Source organism: Oncorhynchus mykiss, chromosome 9 (assembly GCF_013265735.2).
Source record: "Oncorhynchus mykiss isolate Arlee chromosome 9, USDA_OmykA_1.1, whole genome shotgun sequence".
Taxonomy (NCBI): Eukaryota; Metazoa; Chordata; class Actinopteri; order Salmoniformes; family Salmonidae; genus Oncorhynchus; species Oncorhynchus mykiss.
Window position 1 is genome coordinate 48,608,457 of NC_048573.1, and position 12,104 is coordinate 48,620,560.

A 12,104-nucleotide genomic window follows, 5' to 3' on the forward strand; every position below is an offset into this window, starting at 1 on the left:
CTACTGGAGCTTGTTTAATTTATTTACCCAATAGAGCATATAGCTAGCTACATCTATGGGCTTTTCTGTTTTTCTGTTGTGTTCCAATTCATCCCAAAGGTGTTCGATTGGGTTGCGGTCAGGGCTCTGTGCAGGCCAGTCAAGTTCTTCCACTCCGATCTCAACAAACCGTTTCTGTATGGACCTCGCTTTGTGCACGGGGGGAATTGTCATGCTGAAACAAGAAACAGGAAAGGGCCTTCCCCAAATTGTTACCACAAAGTTGGAAGCACAGAATTGTCTACAATGTCATTTTATGCTGTAGTGTTAAGATTTCCCTTCACTGGAACTAAGGGGCCGAGCCCAAACAATGAAAAACAGCCCCAGACCATTATTCCTCCTCCACCAAACTTTACAGTTGGCACTATGCATTGGGGCAGGTAGTGTCCTCCTGGCGTCCGCCAGACCCAGATTCGTCCGTCGGACTGCCAGATTGTGAAGCATGATTCATCACTCCAGAGAACTTGTTTCCACAGCTCCATAGTCCAATGGGGGAGAGCTTTACACCAGTCCAGCTGACGCTTGGCATTGCACATGGCGATCTTAGACTTGTATGCAGCTGCTCCACCATGGAAACCCATTTCATGAAGCTCCCGACGAACAGTTATTGTGCTGACGTTGCTTCCAGAGGCAGTTTGGAACTCGGTGGTGAGTGTTGCGACTGAGGACAGACGATTTTGTACACACTACATGCTTCAGCATTCGACGGTCCCGTTCTGTGAGCTTGTGTGACCTACCACTTCGCAGCGGAGCGGTTGTTGCTCCTAGATGTTTCCACTTCACAATAACAGCACTTACAGTTGACCGGGGCAGCTCTAGCAGGGCAGAAATTTGACGAACTGGTGGTATCCTATGATGATGCCATGTTGAAAGTCACGGGTGTCCACAAACTTTTGTGTATGTTGTAAGAATGTTGATATCACAAACAGAATTGGGTTATAAGCAGTGTTAAGAGGACGTCATTTTTTTCCAGAGCGCCAAAAAGTGACATTTTCAAATCGCAGTCACATGCAGGAAAGACGTTTTGGTTTCTATATACAGTTGAAGTAGGAAGTTTACATACACTTAGGTTGGAGTCATTAAAAATAATTTTTCAACCACTCCACAAATTTCTTGTTAACAAACTATAGTTTTGGAAAGTCGGTTAGGACATCCACTTTGTGCATGACACAAGTAATTTTTCCAACAATTGTTTACAGACAGATTATTTCACTTATAATTAATTCACTGTTTCACAATACCAGTGGGTCAGAAGTTTACATAGACCGCAGAAAAAAATTGTAGACCTCCACAAGTCTGGTTCATCCTCGGGAGCAATTTCCAAATGCCTGAAGGTATCTGTACAAACAATAGTACGCGATAATAAACACTGTGGGACCAGCCATCATACCGCTCAGGAAGGAGACGCGTTCTGTCACCTAGTGATGAATGTACTTTGCTGCAAAAAGTGCAAATCAATCCCAGAACAACAGCAAAGGACCCTTGAAGATGCTGGAGGAAACAGGTGCAAAAGTATCTATATCGAGAGTAAAACATAACCTGAAAGGCCGCTCAGCAAGGAAGAAGCCACTGCTCCAAAACCACCATAAAAAAGCCAGACTACGGTTTGCAACTGCACATGGGGACAAAGATCGTACTTTTTGGAGAAATGTCCTCTGGTCTGATGAAACAAAAATAGAACTGTTTGGTCATAATGACCATCGTTATGTTTGGAGGAAAAAGGGGGAGGCCTGCTAGCCGAAGAACACCATTCCAACCGTGAAACACATGGGTGGCAGCATCATGTTGTGAGGGCGCTTTGATGCAGGAGTGACTGGTGCACTTCACAAGATAGATGGCTTCATGAGAACGGAAAATTATGTGGATATATTGAAGCAACATCTCAAGACATCAGTCAGGAAGTTTAAACTTGGTCGCAAATGACTCTTCCAAATGGACAATAACCCCAAGCATACTTCCAAAGTTGTGGCAAAATGGCTTAAGGACAACAAAGTCAAAGAAAATTTGTGGGCAGAACTGAAAAAGCGTGTGCGCGCAAGGAAGCCAACAAACCTGACTCAGTTACACCAGCTCTGTCAGGAGGAATGGGCCAAAATTCACCCAACTTATTGTGGGAAGCTTGTGGAAGGCTACCAGAAACTCTTGACCCAAGTTAAACAATTTAAAGGCAATGCTACCAAATACTAATTGAGTGTATGTAAACTTCTGACCCACTGGGATTGTGATGAAAGAAATAAAAGATGAAATAAATCATTCTCTCCACTATTATTCTGACATTTCACATTCTTAAAGTAAGGTGGTGATCCTAACTGACCTAAGACAGGGAATTTTTACTAGGATTAAATGTCAGGAATTGTGGAAAACTGAGTTTAAATGTATTTGGCTAAGGTGTATGTAAACTTCCGACTTCAACTGTAGTATCAGAAAGAGCAGATTATGAGGTTTAGAAAACCCTTACCATTGCCAAATAATTCTCAAAATTGAAGATATGAGCTCTATTTCAAAATATGACTTTTTCCATGAAGCACATGGCAACAGATAGCCTACAGTAACATAAAATAATGGAAATGCTAGTGTTCTTTGAAATAATATATATTTTTGTATTCTGATGTTACCCAAGACCTTCATAAATACAACCAAAGGTTTATTTTTCCCAATAGCATATATGAAATGTATTTATTAGACTGTTACAATGTTTGAGTCAAAATTACTCCTCGTTGGCTCAAAGGGTGGTCCCTCAAGGCCTGGATTTTCTAGCGTTAACCACCTAAATATACATAAATGTAAAGTCCTTGTTATTTTGTAGCTTTCACAGTCATGTGTGAAGATTCTTATTGTGGGGCTTGCGAAGCAAAAGCCCCAACTTAAATCATCGACATAATAATAACTATTATGTAGTTATTCTTTAGCACTCAACTCCTACACCGTTTAAGATAGAAACGCAGTTCAAAAGTTAAAACTTGTAGACTGGTCAGGACTGAGTTACTTGTTTTTTGTTTGCCATTCTTTTTGTCAATCTTTGTTCACTTTAATGGCATTTCCTCAACATTCTAATGAATTACTTCCAATATTCCATTCACTGTAAATGCAATAATGCAACTTTTGACACAAATCAGCTACTTTGACTGCTTTGCAACAACTTAGACAGTCTTTGTTAACTTCTCTGCTACTCATCTGGCGTTTTAACAAAAATATATTATTCTGATAATAAGTTACAGCTGTTTTAATAACTGCATCAACAACATTTCCTGTAACTTTTGGCAAACAACTGCCGTTTTGACCACTCCCCCCAAACAGTCAGACACAAATCTTCCACTTCTAGGAATAGCTTCGACCAATCAATAGAACGAGCTGTTTTAGTAACCCATCAACTGCATTACTTACCAACAACAGCTGCAGATTCCAATAAAACTACATCACATTTTGAAGTTGACTTTCCTTCCAGTCACTTTGTTTGTGACTGGAACGAATTGCAAAAATCGCTGAAGTTGGAGACTTTTACCTCCCTCACCAACTTCAAACATCTGCTATCTGAGCAGCTAACCGATCGCTGCAGCTGTACATAGTCTATCGGTAAATAGCCCACCCAATTTTACCTACCTCTTCCCCATACTGTTTATATTTATTTACTTTTCTGCTCTTTTGCACACCAATATCTCTACCTGTACATGACCATCTGATCATTTATCACTCCAGTGTTAATCTGCAAAATTGTAATTATTCGCCTACCTCCTCATGCCTTTTGCACACAATGTATATAGACTCTCCTTTTTTTCTACTGTGTTATTGACTTGTTAATTGTTTACTCCATGTGTAACTCTGTGTTGTCTGTTCACACTGCTGTGCTTTATCTTGGCCAGGTTGCAGTTGCAAATGAGAACTTGTTCTCAACTAGCCTACCTGGTTAAATAAAGGTGAAATAAAAAATTTAAAAAACTCTATCATGAATCTAGGTCATAGTGCAGTATTTATTTAGTTTAAAACAAAAACTTTGTCGTTTGCTAGCATGTTTTTCACAATGGCTTTAGCAGTGTTGCCAAGGCTACTGTTGCCTAGCAACACTTAACTTGGAGGGAGAGAACATCTTCATTGCTTGACAAATTCCCATGATCTGTGAATCTGTTTTGGACCAAACAGCTAGCGCTAAGATTTCTAATGCTCACTAGTAGAGCTCTGCTACCCGACCCGAGCCCGACGGGCCCCAACATTATACATCGGGCTAGGGTACAGGTAGGACTCGAGTATCACTAAATTGATCACTAACATTTTGTTAGTCATTTACTTGTGCTCTTCTGCACAGCACACTCATATCTGACTAAGATCACAACATGGTGTCAGAAGTGCTTCAACCTCGTCAAAAATATAAAGCATGAGAGATTTTTTTTTTTTAAATAATAATGTTCCTTGAGTTTTGCCGGAATTTAGAGGGATGAGAAGTAGCCAACAGCTCTCACATCTCATCATTGAGCAGAGCATCCCAAGTGAAGCTGTTGTTATGGAAACCTACACACTGTGAGCCACCATGAGCAGAGTGTATGCAGAGTGGACTGCTTGCATGCAGGGAGAAATCGAGACAGAGAGGAGCAGCTAATGGATTTATTAGTGGAGGAAGTTATTTCTGATTTTGGGTTTCAGGCAGGGCCGGGCTCTTAAATTTGGCAGAAGCAATTGGGCCTGGGTAGGCAGCCTGCTCTCGTAGACTCGACATAACATAGTAAAATGTATATCTGAGACACTGAAATTAGTATGATATGTTACGTCTGGTATGGTTACATAAGACAGAAGGTTACTTAAGGCAAAAACGAAAGGGGGTGGTTGGTCAGGGTGGATGTGTAGCCGTGTTATGCGGATGTCGAGCGTGTGTTCAAATCTCATCACGGACTTTAGCATTTTAGATAATTAGCAACTTATCAACTACTTACTGCTTTTGAGCTACTTTGCAGCTACTTAGCTAACCCTTCCCTAACCTTAACCATTTAACCTAACTAATAACCTTAACTTGCTAACATTAGATTGGAATTCGTAACATAAAATACGTTTAGCAAATTCATAACCTAACTTTTGAAAATTCATAAAAATTTCATATGAATTCTAATTTGTAACATCACATGAAATGTATGATGGACATCCACAAATTAATACCATAAGATTTGTAACATGTTATACTAATTGGTGTGCACACAACTACTGACCACAACCACAAAACTATTTACAACACAAAAACTGAACCAAACAACTACGGACCACAATTACAAGGGATAAGCAATTGAAATAGTTTCACTATTCTAATCATTTATTTAAAGTGCAACTTTTTAACCTTCTTCCACTACCACAAAAATATTTTTACAGAGCTATAGCAAGCCCCACAACTTTGCTAGTTTATTACTCTTTGGACACTGTGTTAACTACCCTCCAGACGAGCTTCAGTGCCATACAACTCTCCTTCCATGGCCTCCATCTGCTCTTAAATACAAGTAAAACTAAATGCATGTTCTTCAACCAATTGCTGCCTGCACCTGCCCGCCCGTCCAGCATCACTACTCTGGACGGTTCTGACTTAGAATATGTGGACAACTACAAATACCTAGGTGTCTGGTTAGACTGTAAACTCTCCTTCCAGACTCACATCTAACATCTCTAATCCAAAATTAAATCTAGAATTGGCTTCCTATTTCGCAACAAAGCATCCTTCACTCATGCTGCCAAACATACCCTTGTAAAACTGACCATCCTACCGATCCTCGATTTCGGCGATGTCATTTACAAAATAGCCTCCAACACTCTACTCAACAAATTGGATCACAGTGCCATCCGTTTTGTCACCAAAGCCCCATATACTACCCACCACTGCGACCTGTACGCTCTTGTTGGCTGGCCCTCGCTTCATACTCGTTCCCAGACCCACTGGCTCCAGGTCATCTCTAAGTCTTGGCTAGGTAAAGCCCTGCCTTATCTCAGCTCGCTGGTCACCATAGCAGCACCCACCCGTAGCACGCGCTCCAGCAGGTATATCTCACTGGTCACCCCCAAAGCCAATTCCTCCTTTGGCCGCCTCTCCTTCCAGTTCTCTGCTGGCAATGACTGGAACGAACTACAAAAATCACTGAAACTGGAGACACTTATCTCCCTCACTAGCTTTAAGCACCAGCTGTCAGAGCAGCTCACAGATCACTTCACCTGTACATAACCCATCTGTAAATAGCCCAAACAACTAACTCATCCCCTACTGTATTTATTTATTTATCATGCTCCTTTGCACCCCAGTATTTCTACTTTGCACATTCATCTACTGCACATCTACCATTCCAGTGTTTAGTTGCTATATTGTATTTACTTCGCCACCATGGCCTATTTTTTGCCTTACCTCCCTTACCCTACTTCATTTACACACACTGTATATAGACTTGTTTTTCTACTGTATTATTGACTGTATGTTTGTTTACTCCATGTGTAACTCTGTGTTGTTGTATGTGTCGAACTGCTTTGCTTTATCTTGGCCACGTCGCAGTTGTAAATGAGAACTTGTTCTCAACTTGCCTACCTGGTTAAATAAAGGTTAAATAAAAAATAAAAAAAATATGTGATTGGTGATTCATTTACATTTATCCCTCATTTTAAGGTCAAACTTATTATGTGAACTGAACACTTGTTTTAATATTACTACTCCTTTTACATTTTTTATTCAGAAGAAATATCTAATAGTCAAATCATAGAGTAAAAGCAGGTGAGCTGGTTCTACTCTTTTTGGGCGTTTTGTGGTGGAAAAGTGTGAATCGAGCATAACAAGTCAACTGTGTTACCCATACATAGGCTAGAAATTTAAACTTGCAAGGGAATTTATGGTTATTTAAGATTAAATCATCAACCCTGATATGGTCAACACAATTTGTGTTTTGTTAGCAAGTTAGACTACCCAAAATGCACTCTTTTGGTGCATTGACCCAATTGATGTGTAGGATTGCTGAGAGTATAGATTTGAACTAGGCCTACAAATAAGATAAACCTTTGATAATGATTTTCATTATCAAATAAATTGTTTTGAAAACGAGTTACACACAAACTCTGACGCATCATTTCGAATTACATAGTAATAAGTAAGTAATTATATGCACACAGCTGCCACAGATGAGATACAGCTTTTTTAAGATAGAAAATGCACTATTTAGAACCAAACGAGAATATATTCAATACAATTACTTAAGCCATTGTAAAATCAAGCAAATCCATTTGTATATAGAAGGCTAGTAGATAATGACAATGATAATTACAAGGATGGTGATGATGATGCTGTTGTTATAATGTATTATCAAACCCACAAAGATCAATTGATTATGGAGCCATCGATATGTCTTTACAATTTGAGTAGAAGGTGTAACTGTAGCTTATAGCCTAATAGTGCAATAAATAAATAAGACAAAAAGAAACCTAATGAGTAATAAAAATACACTAAATAAAATATACATTTAAACATGTAGCCTACAAGGGACTGTAGCTAAATTAGCAACAGATAACATGAAAGTCTGCGACCACTGATTCTACAGGTGGATTTTGTGTAACGCACAGCCTTAGCATCCTTCTCCAGCGCGCAAGCGGGTGATCGATACAGATAGAGAGAGAGAGAATAAAACAATGCGCTCAGCTAGGCCATGGCACATGAGTTCCTAAATCATGAATTCCAGTCAGGTGTTCAACCGTACCGGTCCATGCATTGCGCAACCTTTCGAGAACAGGACGGATGGCAATCACATCTTCGACCTCGGTGGATGCCTCTTTTTGTCCATGATGCCATTTGATACTGAAGTAAATGTGCTGATTTGTGTGTTCTTGATGCTCACCATCCTCTCTTTGGCTCTTAACGGATTCACTTTGTTGGGACTTGGACGCTCAGAGGACCTGTCTTGGGAGCCACGCTATGCCCTGTTGAAGAACCTGATTCTGAGTGACATTGTGCAAACCATCAATTTGGGCCCGTTTGTGACTCACTGCTTATGGCAGAGAAGGACAATGAACTTCGACACCTGGTGCCTCATCCAGTATTTCACAGGCAGCACCTGTATCTTCTGCACACTCATCACCATCACCTGCATGGCCATTGAGCGATACCTGTATGTGTGCCATGCCATCCACTACCTGTCCATCCTCACCCCACTGCGCCTTCGCCTCACTATCAGCCTCACCTGGGTCTTGTCCATCAGCGTTGGCTGCATTAACATCACCCTACTACACCTGGGGGAGGGGGGATATGGCACAGCAACCTCTGGACTCATATGTGAGCCTGACACAGTGGAACGCCACATGGGTTTCCCCAGGGCAGCGGCTATCACCCGCAAGCTGGTGGGCTTCATCATCACCCTGCTCTGCCTCCTCAGCTACTTCTTTGCCTATGTGCGGATGTACCAGGACGCCCGCAACGCTGTGGTGCCCTTCAACACGGTGAACACGCGGGCGCGCAACACTGTGCTTTTCTACTGTGGGATGTTGTTCTTGCAGCTGCTCCCTATGTTCCTCAAGATCACCTCAGATGCTCTGTGGGAGCTGGAGGGCACAGGGGCCATGATGGCTCCCCTGACGACTCTCTCTGGGGCTGGGACCTCGCTGTCGGCCGGCACCCTGCACATTTCCCTCCTGGCTCTCATCCTGGTGCCTCCCTGCATCAACCCCCTCATCTATGGCCTCCGCAACTGGGAGGTGCGTCAGGCGTTGCCCAGACTCTTCTGGTGGAAGGGTGAACGCCCTGAGCTAGACATGGACAGGACTTGTGTCTCCCAGATATGGCAACTGAGGAGAGGTACGATGAGGAGCATTGAAGTTGGGAGGAGAGATAAAAACCTGGGAAGGAAATGTACAATGGTTATCAAGGATACATAGTAAGGACAGAGTGCAGTAGGGACCAAAATGACCAGTTTTATAATATTATACCGACTGTTATTGGTATATTGTTTGTGTAGTGTAAACTGAGGCACTTGATATTGTATTTTAATAATTTATTTTCATTGACAAGGTTCTCATTCTTTTGCTGTATGCTCTTTCAATATCTCATCATGAGTGGCTCTCAATAGTGTGGTAAGGTAACTAAATCAAACTTAAGTCAAATCACTTGTTGTATCTGTACTTTACTATTTCTGACTACTTTTATTCCACTACATTCCTAAATAAAATATGTACCTTTTACTCCCATACATTTCGCTGACACCCAAAAATTACCTTTCGATTGCTCAGGCAGGACAGAAATATGGTCCAATTGATGCACCTATCAATACAATGCGTTGTCATCCCTACTGCCCTTGATCTGGCAGACTCACTAAACACAAATACTGACTTCACAGGAGGTTGGTGGCACCTTCATTGGGGAGGACGGGCTTGTGGTAATGGCTGGAGCAGAATAAGTGCAAATGTATCAAATACATCAAACACATGGTTTCCATGTTTTTGGTGCCATTCCATGTGCTTCGTTCCAGCCATTATTAGGAGCAGTGAGGATGAGACAATAACAGTGATGTGGGTACATGTTTAAAGTCCTAGATGACCGTTTTGTTGTATATTTTATTTAATGTTCTGAGAGTATGATTGTTTTCATTTTATTACAGGAGCAGCTGCCTTCTTGTCCAGGTATTTCATTTATTGATTTCTCTTTGTGGGATTTCCTGGATAGAAATGGATAGAAACTGTCATAGCATGTTCCATCAGCCTTGATACATACTCACTTGCTGTTTATAGTTATTTTTGCTCAAATTACACAAGGTCAGGTGATTTTCAGATGATCACATCTGAATTATTCAAATTCAACATCCAATTTACGTTTATACTTTGAATAACATTAAACATGTTTTAAAACTAATCTGTTGGCATAATTGGGAATAGATTTTATATATTTATATTCTATTTCAGTTTCATTGAAAGACCACATAATGAACCCATATTGTTTTATGCACTTCTGATTAATACACAATCTGTAGTATAAATGATTGTTGTCAGGGTTTATTCATCAACTGATTGTCCTGCCACATTTTCAAACATAATAATCTACTGCAGTGTTCATCAACTAGGTTTGGCCTCGGTCCAAATTGTTTCTGAGCTAATAGTCGTCGGGCCAGAACATAATTAGTAATTAGCACAATGAATAGGCCTACACTACAAATGAAACAAAATGTTAAACACATCGGATTAGTACATATAAATAAACTCAGTGACAATAATATAATAATTTCGATCTGAATACGGTCATAAAAGCTCCATGTCTCTATTCAATTATTATCTTTGTCTATTTCTCTGTGCATTGATTGGTGGGGAAAACAGGTATACGTAGGCTACTGTATGTTACACCATTATTTTTAACGTCAACATTCGTTCAGAACAATTAGATTGATAGCAGGGGAAAATGTGTTCTCAAAAAGTATCAAAAGAAAGGTGGACAATGAAAATCGAAGTTTCAGGGAAGGATGTACAGAGATATGTGTTCATCTTACCGTATTTTCCCAATGCCAAGCCACTGTCTTATTTACAATGAAAATGACGCCGTTTGCGAATAATTAAATATCAGACGTCATTATGAATCTAAACATGGAACTTTAAAAGTGGCCTCCCGCTCCAGACAGAAGCGTTAACTGCAAGCTACACACATGGCTTTTATGGCTGACCAATTCTGTCACTTAAACGGGTTAAATCTGCAGTTATAAGGAAGAGGGAAAAGCGTGAGACCTTTACTAGGAAGCTTGAGTTGTTTGATTTTTATTTGTTAGGCTATTGCACTTAAGCACAATGAAGAACGCCAGGCAGAGGGACCAGACAACTTCTCCACCAGATTTGATGACTACAGCATGCCCAAGGATATCATTGCGTTTGTACGTGATGCTTTCAAAGTCTGCCCAGGTGGATAATTATCCTCCCGTGCTAAGAAAACGATACCCTCGCTGAATGAGGCCGCAATTCAAAATGAACTAATTGAATTCCAGACATCGAGCCATCTCAGGGGTGTACTCAGGAGTGCAGTGTCTTTGTTAGCGTTTTGGGTGGTATACTCAGAGGAATACAGCACAAAGAGACGTGCATTTGATTTGCTAACAATGTTTGGATCGATTTACGCCTGCGAGTCCTAATTTTCCTATTTGAACGCAGTATAGATTAACGACAGGAACTTGCTTTCTCATAAATCAATCGAGGACTGCCTATGTATCAAAATCACATCCATCTCACGCGACATCCACAAGATCGTGTCCAAGGGGAAATGTAACTAACTTAGTGCCTATATGACTGTAATTAGTAAATACTAACATTATGAATGCTTATCCACAGATATTTAGGCATCAAAGTGACATTATTTTCTGTTTGTTCTGTCGTTACAGGAACAAGCTATCCCGATACAGTTGTCACGCCCTGATCTGTTTCACCTGTTCCTGTGATTGTCTCCACCCCCTCCAGGTGTCACTTATTTTCCCCAGTGTATTTAACCTGGTGTTCCCTGTCTCTCTGTGTCAGTTCGTCTTGTATGTTAGTCAAGTTAACAGTGTGTTTTTCGCGTACTCCTGTGCTATTCTCGGTTTAGAGTTCTCCTGGTTCTGACCCCCACCTGACTCTGCACTACTTTCCTGCCTGCCTGATCATCCTGCCTGCCCTTCGGTACCTATTGGATTCTGATCTGGTTTTGACCTTTTTCCTGTCCTTGACTTTTCTGTTGCCTACCCCTTTGGATAAATAAACATTCTAAGACTCCTACCATCTGCCTCCTGTGTGTGCATCTGGGTCTCCTCTTGTGCCTTGATACAGACATTTGCTTTTTTCTTTAATTGATTGTTTTATGTAGGATGCTGTGTTTTTGGCCAGTTGCAATTGTAAATAAGCCTAATAAAAAAAATCACACGTAATTTAAAAAAATGTATTGTAAAAAGGTGCTGTTACGCCTCATACCTCAGCCTGTTAAGTTATTTTTATAAAGGTCTAGGTTCGGAAGAAAGACTCCAATTAAGCCCTCTTGTTATTTGTAAAGTCAAGATTATTGTTGAAATGAATTACTCGACTGATGTAGGATTTCTCCATCTGTTGCTGTGCAACACTTGCATAGCAAGTTA

At 40.7% G+C, this 12,104-nt stretch overlaps 1 protein-coding gene and 1 long non-coding RNA gene across 3 annotated transcripts; both read left to right on the forward strand.

Annotated features, from left to right (window-relative positions):
- The first annotated feature begins 7,866 nt into the window (after nt 1-7,866).
- On the forward strand, nt 7,867-8,992 carry LOC110531191 (olfactory receptor 5AN1). Its single transcript, XM_036986950.1, has 2 exons — nt 7,867-8,827; nt 8,988-8,992. Exons 1-2 carry the CDS (start codon nt 7,867-7,869, stop codon nt 8,990-8,992), a joined length of 966 nt encoding a protein of 321 aa, XP_036842845.1.
- A 1,534-nt stretch (nt 8,993-10,526) lies between these two features.
- On the forward strand, nt 10,527-11,880 carry LOC118966185. Of its 2 annotated transcripts, none has more exons than XR_005053452.1 (3): nt 10,527-10,908; nt 11,382-11,457; nt 11,582-11,880. It is a non-coding gene; the product is annotated as an uncharacterized LOC118966185 (long non-coding RNA). The 2 variants fall into 2 exon arrangements; XR_005053451.1 differs by having other exon boundaries at nt 10,527-10,880.
- The last annotated feature ends 224 nt before the right edge of the window (nt 11,881-12,104 follow it).